Raw genomic sequence first — 12958 nt, forward strand, 5'->3', positions numbered from 1 at the left:
TCAACTGCTTTGAGATGAAAGGTACTATGTAAGTATCAATTGTTGCATTTAGTGAGTCAAGCTGGAAAGTATGTTTATACAGTCAATGAATGAGAGGAACACCAGGCTCAGCCACAATGCCCCACAAAGTTAAGAGGCCTTTCAAAATCATTATCTAGCTGATGTAAGGAGAAAGCATTTTGGATGAATCGCAGAAGGAAGCCCCTTGTGCCTGCAATCTAACTAGATTCAGTATCTTCAGGATAGGAGAGGGGGAGGTGTGTTACTTGGGTTGACTATCCTAATCCTAACTTCATTCCTTGTTGGGCAAGAGCTAACAACGCTGAAGAGCTGCAGATGCATTCTTTCTCACTGCCCAGCTCCTTCCCAGTCATTGAGGGCTGCTTGACAAATCATGTTGTACTGCTTGCAGCAACATCCTCTGTCACAAGTCATTTGATGTCTGCTTAACCACAACCCTAAAACAGACTCACTGCATCCCTTGCAGTGTGAAGCCCTACATTTGAAGATGTTGTCTTTCTCCCTCCCTCCCTCCCTCCCTCCCTCCCTCCGATAATCTGCTCTATGCGGCATTTGATGTGATTTTTACAGTAAGAATGAAGGAAGGAGAAAGCTGGTTACATTCCTTGACAATGAATCAAACAAAGTCAAAAAAAGTCAAAAAAAGTGGGAGAGTTTTACTGCTGCTCTATAAATATTATACAGATTTTTTCAGGGAAGAAATTCATTCAGGAATTTCTGGCTTACACATTTCATATATAAACAAGGAACCAGTTTGTGGGTTGGAAGGGGGGAGAATTGGTGGATTGTAATTGGAATGGCAATTGATAGCCATGGAGATCTGCAAAATGTATCAGAATAACAACGATTTTGAGCTGATCAAAACATTAAGATCATGGCTGTCACCATTTTTAAATTGGCCCCTACTCACATACAAGTGTGGGTTGCAAGCGAAAATACCATTTAAGAAAGTCTTAACATCAGTAACCCACTTGCTTAAAAAAAGCACCAGGATTACTTTTTGTCTACTGAATATATTTCAGGGAATATATTTACAGGAAAAGTGAATGAGGTGGTGTGATGATTATAAGTGGTTCAGAGGAATGACTAAGTACGCTATGAAAGGGATCCAAATCGTCATCATTCAAACAAACCCACACAAACCACAAACACACAAGCCGCACTCCCCCACACAATCACCCCACAACTATACACCACACCCCAAAATTACACACCAGACATACTCCATGTACACACCACGCACATTTTCAAACACACACCACACACATCCCTTCCCACACAAACAATACATACACCCCACAACGACACATCAGACGTACTCCACACACACACAACACATGCACCATTTGAAACACACACACCGCATACATCACCCACATAACCACATCCCCCCCACACACAATCCATCAATATCATCATAGACATAAATCAATACACAAACAACACACATTTTTGTCCTCATATCCACATCTACACACCCCACACCACAAAGGTCAGTACACACTCACACCCATTGTACACACATCACAAACATACACACACTCCATAAACCTCCACATCCTCCACACACACCCCATATACTGCCACACTCTGCACACACACCCCATATACTGCCACACCCTATACGCACACACCACGGACATTCATACACATCCACACATACACTTATGCCAACACGCATCCCACACGCACCAGAAACATCAACAAACAGCCTACATACCCACACACATCAAAAACATGCATACACACTCACACACACAGCTTATCTACCCACCCTGTTCCCTAACTTAACAGGAGCTCCAAATGCTTTTACCATTTTCAAAGAACTTAATATCATTTTTCTGACTTTCCTTCTGACATTGAGGTCTAGTTTGTGATATTCACTAAATTGACTAAATAGTGAATTTTGAAAAACAAAAATGTACAGAAAGAGATTGTTGTGAAAATCAAGAACACTTCATCCATCACCATATCTCCATTATTCAGCTCTGGCTGTATTGGATCCAAAGCTCCACACGCAGGAATGTTTTGTGGTTCTGAGGAACAATTTCTCGTGCGGGAGGTGGTGGGGGGTTTGAGGGGCGCTGAGGTGGAGGTTACATTTGGGAGAAAATTCATAGAGAATTACAGAACATCTGATACCAATGGAGATAAAATTCCATCTGGGGCTAGATGTACTAGCCCTGTGAGCACTCTGAGACGCTACCCTGCGTGGAGGGTGCTATATAAGTGCAAGTTGTTGTTGTTATACTCTATTAATGTGCCATTTTTGAGCATGCAGAACGTGGCAAATTTTTTAATTCAGTTTTAACTTTGAAGCCTATTTTGTTAAAAGAATGACCAAAAAACCAGCTTCATAATAAAAGACTGCATGGGCACTGACTGCCTTGCAGAACACCACCCAAATGGTCATGGTTCACGCGTGAGACTATGCAATGAGTATTGGCGGACGGCAGGGGCATCACAGACGAGCCCAACCACCCCCCAGCCCTCAACCCACCCCCAGCTGACACGCGCCATCAGTAGAGGGTGCTGAAAAGGGCCCTGAAGAAGGAACCCTGGTTGGTTTTCCCCTCCCTAACCCTAGTAAAGTCTGGGGCCAAATTAGCTCTACAAGCAACCTCAGCAGAGACCAGTAAACTCAGCGCAGACCAAGTGTATTTCTGGACCGTAAGCTGCAGCTCTATCCACTACAGTACTGGAGCTGCCACTGTAATCATTTTGAATAAACATTTGATCAGGCATTTTTCTTAGTTGTGGGTTTGGCCAATTTGATTTCCCGTAGGGTTAATCCTACGGTTCTGGAGGAAGAGCAGCAAACAATTCTCCAGGGGCAAAACTCCATATATGGGATAATCTGTCTGTGCTGCGCAAGCCCCACATTTGCTCGGAGATGATGAAATCTTTTAGCACACCCAAAACAACATTTACCATCTATGGAGGAGCAGGCACAATCAGAGTTCAGAAGAATTTTGCTAAGGCAGATTGCTTACTCATTGCTGCCAAAACATTTTTCTCCCTGTCTGGGTTTCATGGATACCAAAAGATCTCGGACATGCGGATCAGACAGACAGATGCAGGCAGTGAGCCATTACACAATTCCTCCGGCCATGCACATCAATGAAGTTTATACTTTCCAGTGGGGTCGCACTGCTCCCACAGCTAAAATAATGTACACAACTTATATTATCTTTCATGCTTTATTTCCCGAATTAAAACGAAAAGATGCTGAATGAGTGCTGTCGAGGGGGTTGCAGGGCGAATCAGCAAAATTCATGCCGGCAGGTATTGGCACCGAATGTTATATATGATTAAAAATTCCACAACAAATTACTGAAACATAAATTATCTTAAGACATGATCACGTATTTCTTGGATACTCTGCAGCCAAACTGAGTCCAGCTCCAAAATTTCTGGTCAGATCATTTAATTGTCCAATTTATCCTAAATTTGGCAAGATGACTAATGTGCCATCAATTACTGCTGAAGTATGTGAACGATGTCTGGTCCTATCTGCACACCTCAGGTCTTTGCATCCGTGCCCCAGGCGCCTAACATGTGCAATCATCAAGAGCATGGACCAAATTTAAATACCTGTATGAGCAAAGAGGGCCCAACCTTATATTATTAATGGCTGCACAATGTAAGATCAATGTAAAGACAAACTCTTCAGATTAGGGAGCAGTCCTACTGACAAGCAAAGGGGGAAACATTTATGTTTCAGAAAACAGACTCCAGCAGACAGACCCAAGAAACTAGACATTTTGCAAGAAGGTTCTCCAATGATACTAATGCCTATGTTGTTGCATTGTATCTTTCGAATCAATCTAAGTTGATAAACTGGAAAAGAGTGGATTAGTCATGTGGTTTTAATAATTTTAAACTTTATCCAAGCATAGTATGCCAGTTAGCAATCCTTAAGTCATTTCTCAATACTTTACAGTACCAGGATTGTCTCCTGCAACGTTCTTTTTACACTATACCTTTAGAATCAATTTGACACTATAAATGCAGAACAAAAATAGTTTCCTAGAAATCTTATATTGATTGAAGATTCAAAGCTGCCCCGAAGCACTAATAATTGTTGTTTCACAGAAAGTGGTTTCAGGCGTGGAATCAATGCTTGCAACTGCAGAATCAAAATTCAAAGTGCTTTGTGGGTTACACTGTAAAGTGGTGTGACTATAATAATAATAACAATAATAATCCTTGCATTTGATATAGCGCTTTTCACGTCGGGAGGACGTCCCAAAGCGCTTCACAGAACACACTGTAAAGTGAATTGACTGTATATAGTGGTTAGAGCATTCGCTTTGCAAGCAAGAGACCTGGCTTCGATTCCCGGCAGGGTGAAATCTTGGGCAAGTTTCCTTACTCCACACGCCTGATAATAATCCCTCAAAAAAATAATAAATTGGTCATTTCAATCCATGACTGTTTGTGGGACGCTGCTGTGTGCAATTAGCTGCCGCATTTCGCCCACAAATATACAGTCAATTCACTTTACAGTTTATTTTGTGAAGCGCTTTGAGACATCTAGAAGACGTGAAAAGCATTATATCAAATGCAAGGATTATTATTATTATTAGAAGATGGAATTATAGAACATATTTTAGACTGTGCGCAGCTGCATCATGTGGTAAAGGACAGGATGCTTCAATCTCTGATATTCATGCCAGATGTCCTGTTTTATGTGGTCACATGACTGCAAAACATGGCCAACATATTGGGAATAGCTTGACATTTCAGATTGCATTAAGATTCTTATACGTTACAGTTATTAGATTAGATTTGCTTTTCAGGATGCAACTGTGTCAATTTTGGCTAGTACGATATTGAATTTGTCAATTATATTGGATTTGACATAAGATTTTTCCATTTCTTAAATAATAACAATTTGGTCAATCCATGACTGTTTGTGGAATACTGCTGTGTGCAATTAGCTGCCGTGTTTCTCCTTCAAAAATATACAGTCAATTCACTTTACAGTATATTCTGTGAAGCGCTTTGATACGTCTTGAAGACCTTCCAACCTTCACTGCGAGGAGATGCTGGATTTCCTTGAATCCAAGATCAAGGGAATTCGCTCCGCGGTCACTTCCCCTCCAACATCCACCAACCCCCTACCCCCTCACTCCCACACTCCGACTGCTACCCATCCTCCCCTACTCACTTTTGTACCCGTTTCCCCACCCTCTGTCACCAAACTCATCCTATCCTTGAAACCAACCACCTGCTCCCTTGACCCCATCCCCACTCCACTCCTTATCTCCCAGCTCCACTTTCTTGCCCCACATATCACCGACATCGTCAACCTGTCCCTCTCCTCTGGCTTTGTCCCCATTCCCTTAAAAACTGCCACCATCACGCCCACCCTGAAAAAACCCTCCCTTGATGCGTCGCAGCTATCAAGCTACCGGCCCATCTCCAACCTCCCCTTTCTCTCCAAGGTCCTGGAAAGAGTTGTCGCCTCCCAACTGCGCTCTTTCCTTTCCACCCATTCACTTTTCGAACCCCTTCAGTCAGGTTTCCGTGCTGCCCATAGCACAGAAACTGCCCTGGTCAAGGTCACCAATGATATCCTGACCATCTGTGACCAGGGCTCCCTCTGCCTCCTCGTCCTCCTCGACCTATCGGCAGCATTCGATACGGTCGACCACGCTATCCTACTCCACCGCTTGTCCTCCCACCTCAACCTTCAAGGCACTGTCCTTGAACCTTTCGTACCTTTCTCACCGTCTTCACTTTGTCTCTACAAATGGCTTCTCCTCCACGCCCCGCACTGTCTCATGTGGTGTCCCTCAGGGCTCTGTCCTCGGTCCCCTCCTCTTCACCCTCTATATGCTCCCCCTCGGTGACATCATCCGCAGACATGGAGTTAACTTCCACATGTATGCGGATGACACCCAACTCTACATTTCCTCCTCTACTCTCAACTCCACGACCACCGATGTCCTGACAGCCTGCCTGTCTGACATCGAGTCTTGGACGAGAGACAACTTTCTTCAGCTCAACGTGCGAAAAACCGAGGCCCTCCTGATTGGCTCACGTCAGCGCCTCCGCACCTCAGGCGCTGACACCATCAGCATCCAAGGCTGCACTCTCCACCTCTCAAAGCCAGTCAGGAACCTCGGCGTTTTGTTCGACCCTGAGCTGTCCTTTCTCCCTCACATCCGCACCACAACTGGCACCGCCTTCCATCACCTCCGGAACATCGCCAGACTACGGCACTACCTCACCCCTCACGCTGCTGAAACCCTGGTCCACTCCTTTGTCACCTCAAGGCTGGGCTATGGGAACTCTCTCCTCGCCGGCCTTCCCGCCACCTCCCTCCACAAGCTGCAGGTCATTCAGAACTCTGCAGCTCGTGTACTGTCCCGCACCAGGCTTCGTGACCACATCACTCCCACCCTCGCTCGCCTCCACTGGCTCCCCATCCCCCAGAGGATTGAATTCAAGATCCTCATCCTCACCTACAAGGCCATTCACGGCCTTGCTCCCTCCTACCTCTCCGACCTACTATCCCCCTACCTACCTGCCCGTACCCTCCGTTCCTCAGGCTCCGGTCTGCTCCACGTCCCCCGCCCCAACCGCCCTACCATCGGTGGCCGGGCCTTCAGCCTCTCAGCCCCCAGTCTCTGGAACTCCATCCCCCAGCTTTATAAATGGAATCTTGTTGTTGTTGTTGTTGTTGTTGTGATAAGGCGCTATATCAAACGCAAGGATTATTATTGTATTGTTAACCTGTTTACATTGTCACTAGGTGGCAGAAGCAGACCTGGCGTCTTCACTAATCTGATTCCTTGCGCTCAACATCTGTGGATTCAGCACTTCAAATTAGTCCTGGCTTCAAATTAGAGGAGCTCTGCCTCTAGAGTTGGTTTCATGCCAGAACTAATTCAGAAGCAGTGCATGTTGTCACATTCTGATCCAATTGTCAGGAAGCTGCTTGAAACATCAGAATCTGTCCCTGTGCAGAATATTGAAGGGTAATGTGACTCTGCAGTGCGCTGACTAAATTAAATGGCACATCAGGTGTATTTGAATCCCTCATTCTATAAAATGGATAATCAATTCCATTTTCTTAATACCTAATAAAAGCATATAACAGACTTTGAGCTAGCATCCTCTAAAGAGATAATAGGGATAATATGGATACCAAGGAGTGATCAGACAAAGAGTAATAGACACTCATTGTGTTACGTATCCGTTTAAATGTGGTATTTAAACTCAAAAAAGGTACTAAATATAGATTACAATCTAGTTAGCACCAGCAGATACAATGGACTTCTGCTGTGGTGTAAACATTTTCCGAATCCCATATAGCAGTAGCTTACCTGTGTTTCTCTTGGGGCAAAGAGCACAGTTCATACCCCATGCTTCTCCGTACATACAGCAGCATTCAGTATAAGTGGTCGGTCTTCCCGCTAAAGGCGAGGCACATATGAATTTGTTATTCACGGCTTGCCAGCAAATGTCCTGGTACACATCTGCTTCCTCAGTTTGCACTAAAACAACAAAGAGGAAACGGAAGAAGAGAGTTAGAATATTTCCATTGGTGGACTGGGACAATGTTCAGTATTGTGTTTGTTACATACTGTGTGCACAGATGTGCTCTATGGTTCCTGGTTTCAATAATAGTCAGCATTCAAAACACGCAGATCATCACTTCTGTTAATATTTTGGGATATGTCTTTTGAAAGTTGAAGTTAAAAACTTGCGCTACTGAAATTATTGGTGGCAAAATATGAGGCACTAAACCATGCAAGTTGGGTTTTAACCATCTCTAGCCATCAACACAGTGATCATCAAATGGGTCTCTAAAGCTGGGAAAGACAAAATATTTCCTCTAAGTGGGTGGCAGCTCATTGGCAGCAGTAGCAATGCAAGTCCAAATACATGAATAGTGACTTCAAATCAAAAGGCATGGGTGTTTGCACAGCTGCATCAAGCTCTGGGTGAATTTATTTCAGCAACCGGTTGAAGTGGCGAACCACAAAATTAAGGGGAAGAGGCTTACAAGCCACCACCATGTATCAATATTCAGCGTCTCAAGTCTGTGCCTTTGCCAATATATCCATGAAGCATAGCGTGGACAATTTGCTAATTCATAGAGACTCTCTGACGAATACATCTCAATTGGCCTTTACAGAGTGCCAGGTTTGATGCAGCTTCACGTGAAAGGTGCTGCTCTTTTTTGGGGGGAAGGGGGGTGAGGAGGGTCAGCCTGATACATGAATTAATCCATCATTAAGCTTAAGAGTATCCAAGCGAAATAGAGTTCCACATATGTGCAGCACATATGTGGAACTCAAGCAGAGAATTCTAACAAAGCAGCCAAATCACATCAGCACAATAGAAAGGCCTGTACATATAGACAATGTCAATAACCCGATGAATGATTCATTCACTTCACCAAATGCTGCAAACCATTCCATAAGGAAGATGGTTAATCTTGAAATACTAATGTTTTAAGCACACTAGTGTATAACTGGGAGTCTAAACTTTAATATTCATATTGAGTATTGTACTATTTATTCACAATGCATCTAAGGATTGGACTGTGGCTGCTATATTCAAACCTTTGCTATTTTAGGTCAATTCATCACCAGGATAAGTTTACTTTGGTGGCATTAATACTAATTTGCATTTTCCATTGTGGGAAACATAGTGGCATATGTTTTATTGAGCCAGTTATTAAGGGAAAAAAATGAATCCATCAACTGAAATCATGCTGCTGATTCCAGATACTGTAATTAATTGGTATAACTCACCAGAGTTATTGAATGCCAATTGGACCTGGGTTTATTACCACAGACTGGACCTGAAACTAACATTGGGCAACTATAGATTTTTAAAAAAAAGTTTGGTAACATTTACTCTATAAAGTGATTACTATGTGGATATTCATGGAGGCAGTAATAGATATAATAATATTATTATTTTGTCCCACTTTGATATTAATAATTTAGTTACTCAATCCACGACTATTTGTGGGACACTGCTGTGCACAATTGGCTGCCGTGTTTCGCCCACAATATATAGTCAATTCACTTTACAGTATATTCTGTGAAGCACTTTGAGACGTATCAAAGACGTGATAAGGCGCTATATCAAATGCAAGGATTATTATTGTATTGTTAGCCTAGAAAATGCAGTCATCCACTTTACAATATATCTTTTGAAGCTCTTTGAGACATCCTCTATCCTATGATTGTTGAAATAAGTGGTTATCCCTCTTGGATCATATTGTCGTGTGTGTACTATATTAGCACAATTGTAAATTGGCACATTGGAAGTGAATGTAACTGTATAGTTTATGTGCCAATTTCTCTGTAACTGACACAAATCAAGTCATCTTCTGTACCCTGTACATGGGATAGGACTGAGAAGCTGACCCAGAGACAGAAAAGAAGACAGTGGAGCCACAATTAGGAAAAATAACATTTTTACTTCAAGAACTAGAAAATTATTACAAATAAAATTTCTCTTGAACTTTAAATACGATACATGCATTAAAATAGTTGGTGCACCAAGGCAGCAACTGTAAATCAATATCTTAAAATAATGCAAACTCCATAAAATGTCTGCAGTCCACTAGAACATTGTGTGCAACAGTAAGGGTGCGAGTTACAATGTTACTGACATGTCGGTGTATGATATTTTTTGCATGAAGTGTGTTCCCAACATGTATTTGTTCTAGTTACAGATCTACAGAGCTCTGTCTACTAAGCCCCGGAAAGACACATCGCTCAAAGAAGAACCAAGTGCTGGTCCCAGACTCCTCAGAGAATGATCCGCATCTCTGAATGGAACCATGAGTTGCAACCTGTATCCTGGAGCTGCAGTGTGAGGGTTCCTGATTTTGTAACAAGGTGGTAATCATACAGAATAGAGAGCCAACCTGTTGGGCCAACTACTCCAAGTCCAATATCATAAATATGTAATGATACCTTGACACTGGCATTCCAGACCACACTGCATCAAATGGAACATTCCCTCCTCTGGCTTTTTCTAGGACGATGGTGAATGTATGCAAAGGCCACTGTGGCTGGCCCATCTTTTGGTGCAGACCCTCTACCTTATACTGCATACTCCAATGTATTCTAGAGTCGAACCCAGTGACGGGTAAGGGTCTGCCTCCCACTTTGGTAGAGAGCACAGTGTGAAATCTGGTTCCTAAAAAGGCACCGGTTTTGATGACTAGCTGTTAGTCTCTCTTTGTCAAAGAAACCAATGTATTGTGTTTCATCACTCTCTTGCTCCGAGAGGACAATCGCTTTAGGACTGGATGAAGACAAAGCCTCTGTAAAGACAAGAGTATCAATTACTTTGGACTATATTATTGTAGAATAATTTATTCATTTGTAAGTGTAGCTGAGGAATATGCATAGATCACTGTCCATCATGCATTTTCATCACTTTACAAGCTACATGAGTTAAGTGTTTAGAAAAAAAACAATCTGAATGTCTCACCTGCCGGGCTGCTTGAGAAACTCTGACGAGATGCTATCTTCCTCACCAAGTGCTGTGAAATACTTGATACTCAGCGAATTCTGCTTCACAACAATAGGAAGAGGTGACATCGAAGGATCGAAAGGAACATTGCTGTGAACCCTTGGCTATCACAAGCCCCTTATCCGTGGTACATTTTCACATCAACTATTAAGCCTTTCTTGCAGGGATCTGTGTCTCCTTTGTAATTTTTTTCCGTTTTGAAATTCACGTTCATCTTTGACTTTCTCTTGAGATGAGTGGTTTGTTGATGGCAATTCTGAAAACTTTGCAGAACTTTTGCGAGTGTTAACTTTATGTTCTATCAAAGTCTGAGTCGTCTTATGACCAGTTGTGAATTGGAAGAGTAGAAATTCGGCTCTCCTTCCTCTCCTTCCCTCCCCCCCACCCCCAAGAAAAATGTCTTCATGTCCAATAAACTGTTTGGCGAGAAAAAAAATTCTGCTGCAGAAAATTGTGGTTGTCTTTAAGTTCCTGCTTTGATCTCTGTGTTCTACCCTCAGCGACCACCAGTGTACATCATTCAGTAGCATAGCACACATACCTTTACTCTTCCTCACTGAGACAATACATTTCATCAGTGGAGATTAGCAATATTATTGGAAGTCAACTTACCTCTGGCAGTAAATTAAGATGCACAGTTAGCAAATGAACTTACCACTTAACTGTGTAAAGCATATTGATGGTCTTGGATAATCCAAACAATAAACAATACCATTACTGTTTAATTCGCACCAAAAATCACAGTTTTTAAAGAATTGGTGACATTTCAAAGAAAATGTAGCTTTAACACTAGGACTCCATTGAGGACGGTATAATGGGCTGATCACATTCACAAGAACTATATGTGGCTGTGCAGAGTCTCTTTTGAATAAGATGGAGAGCTGACATATTCCAATCTCCAGAAACGCAGCTGGAGCGACAAAGAACAAGGAGCACACACCAGAAGATTACTCTTTCCTCAGGATCGTCCTTTAACACCAAGAATCTACACAAATGTGCACTGACTGTCAGTCTCATTGAGAGATTACAGTCTCTCGAGGACTTGTGTACAATGCATAGTTACATATTCAGTTGTCCTGCAGCAACATACCTCTAATGTCTGAAGGTTCAAGGCAGCGTTTTCCTGTACTGTCCAGGATCATAGGGTGTGTGCAGAAACAGTTGTATGAACCATCAGTGTTAATGCACTGGCCATTAATGCAATTTAATGGGTCTTGACATTCATCGATATCTGGGAATGAAAGGAAATCAATTAATCCATTGAGTATCAATGTTATACGCAACAACAACAACAAGATTACATTTGTATAGCGCCTTTCATGTCGGGAGGACGTCCCAAGGTGCTGGTAGTGTACAGCATTTCAATACACTTACAGCAGATTTTAATGCAACCAAAGTGCATATACTTGGCAGGTCAGTATGTGTACATACAGCTATTTATATATATCATACTGCTGCTCCAATAAAAAAACTATATATTTGATAACATCTGACAAACTGTTTGTAATTATCCACAAAATATAGTCAATTCACTATACAGTGTATTCTGTGAAGCGCTTCAAGGCATAAAGCGACATACTATTTTACAAGTTTACAGTGGGCCCAATAGATGCAAAGGGAACTTAGCTTTTGCATGTTGGAGCAGAGTTCTTGTGCTGACGTACATAATGTGCCCTGCATGAGACACTTTACAACATTTCAAGGTGCTTGCTCCACTTAAACTGTCTTTAAGAACTTTTTCTGGATAACAATTCAAAATAAAATCTATACAACTAGTAACTAGCATTTATATAGCCTAGAATAGTTTGTCTCAAAGTGCTAATGTACAGAGGGAACTTAAATGCCATCCATAGGTCCCTTTAGAAACTGCAGCCTTTCTTTATATGCAGTAAAATTGATTGTAGATATTGCAACATAACTATAAAATGACAGGTTATGTCTGCTGATACCTACCATCAGAGACTGGAAACTGAACACAGCGTTTTCTTGTGATGTCCAAGACCATTGGTTCTGTGCAGAAGCAGTCGTATGAGCCCTCAGTGTTGCTACACTGACCATCAATGCAGCTTGCTGCATCTTGACATTCATCGATATCTACAGTGAAGGAAGGATTTTGTATATGAGCGGGCAACATAGAGTTAACAAAAAAACAAAGCATTCAGTAAAAGTTAAATGTTCTCTTTGTCCTTTTTCCACCCTCTTTCTCAAACTACAGCGGAAACCTTAAAGCAACCCCACAAACGTGGTCAATTTACCAAGGAGGTCAATGCTTTTGCAGTTCTTATTTCATTTCAGGAAAGTGGGTTGAAAAGGTGACTGAATGCAAAGGTCAAAAAGGTGAGGAGCGAGGGGGCGAGGTAGAGGGACTTGGTCAGGAGGTCAGAGCATTACAATGTAGCACCTTTCGACCAAAGGATTA

General features: G+C 42.3%; 1 protein-coding gene across 5 annotated transcripts in view; it reads right to left on the bottom strand.

The window, feature by feature from the left end:
• ltbp1 (latent transforming growth factor beta binding protein 1) overlaps nucleotides 1–12958 on the bottom strand; it is a 204438-nt gene that overhangs the window by 12460 nt on the left and 179020 nt on the right. For all 5 annotated transcript variants that reach the window (XM_007898450.2, XM_007898451.2, XM_007898449.2 and 2 more), the window contains 3 exons: nucleotides 12493–12633; nucleotides 11630–11770; nucleotides 7359–7529 (listed from right to left, as the gene is read on the bottom strand). In XM_007898450.2, coding sequence (XP_007896641.2) covers nucleotides 7359–7529; nucleotides 11630–11770; nucleotides 12493–12633 — 453 coding nt within the window. The remainder of the gene's footprint in view (nucleotides 1–7358; nucleotides 7530–11629; nucleotides 11771–12492; nucleotides 12634–12958) is intronic.

This window comes from Callorhinchus milii, unplaced genomic scaffold, assembly GCF_018977255.1.
Source record: "Callorhinchus milii isolate IMCB2004 unplaced genomic scaffold, IMCB_Cmil_1.0 Scaffold3, whole genome shotgun sequence".
Taxonomy (NCBI): Eukaryota; Metazoa; Chordata; class Chondrichthyes; order Chimaeriformes; family Callorhinchidae; genus Callorhinchus; species Callorhinchus milii.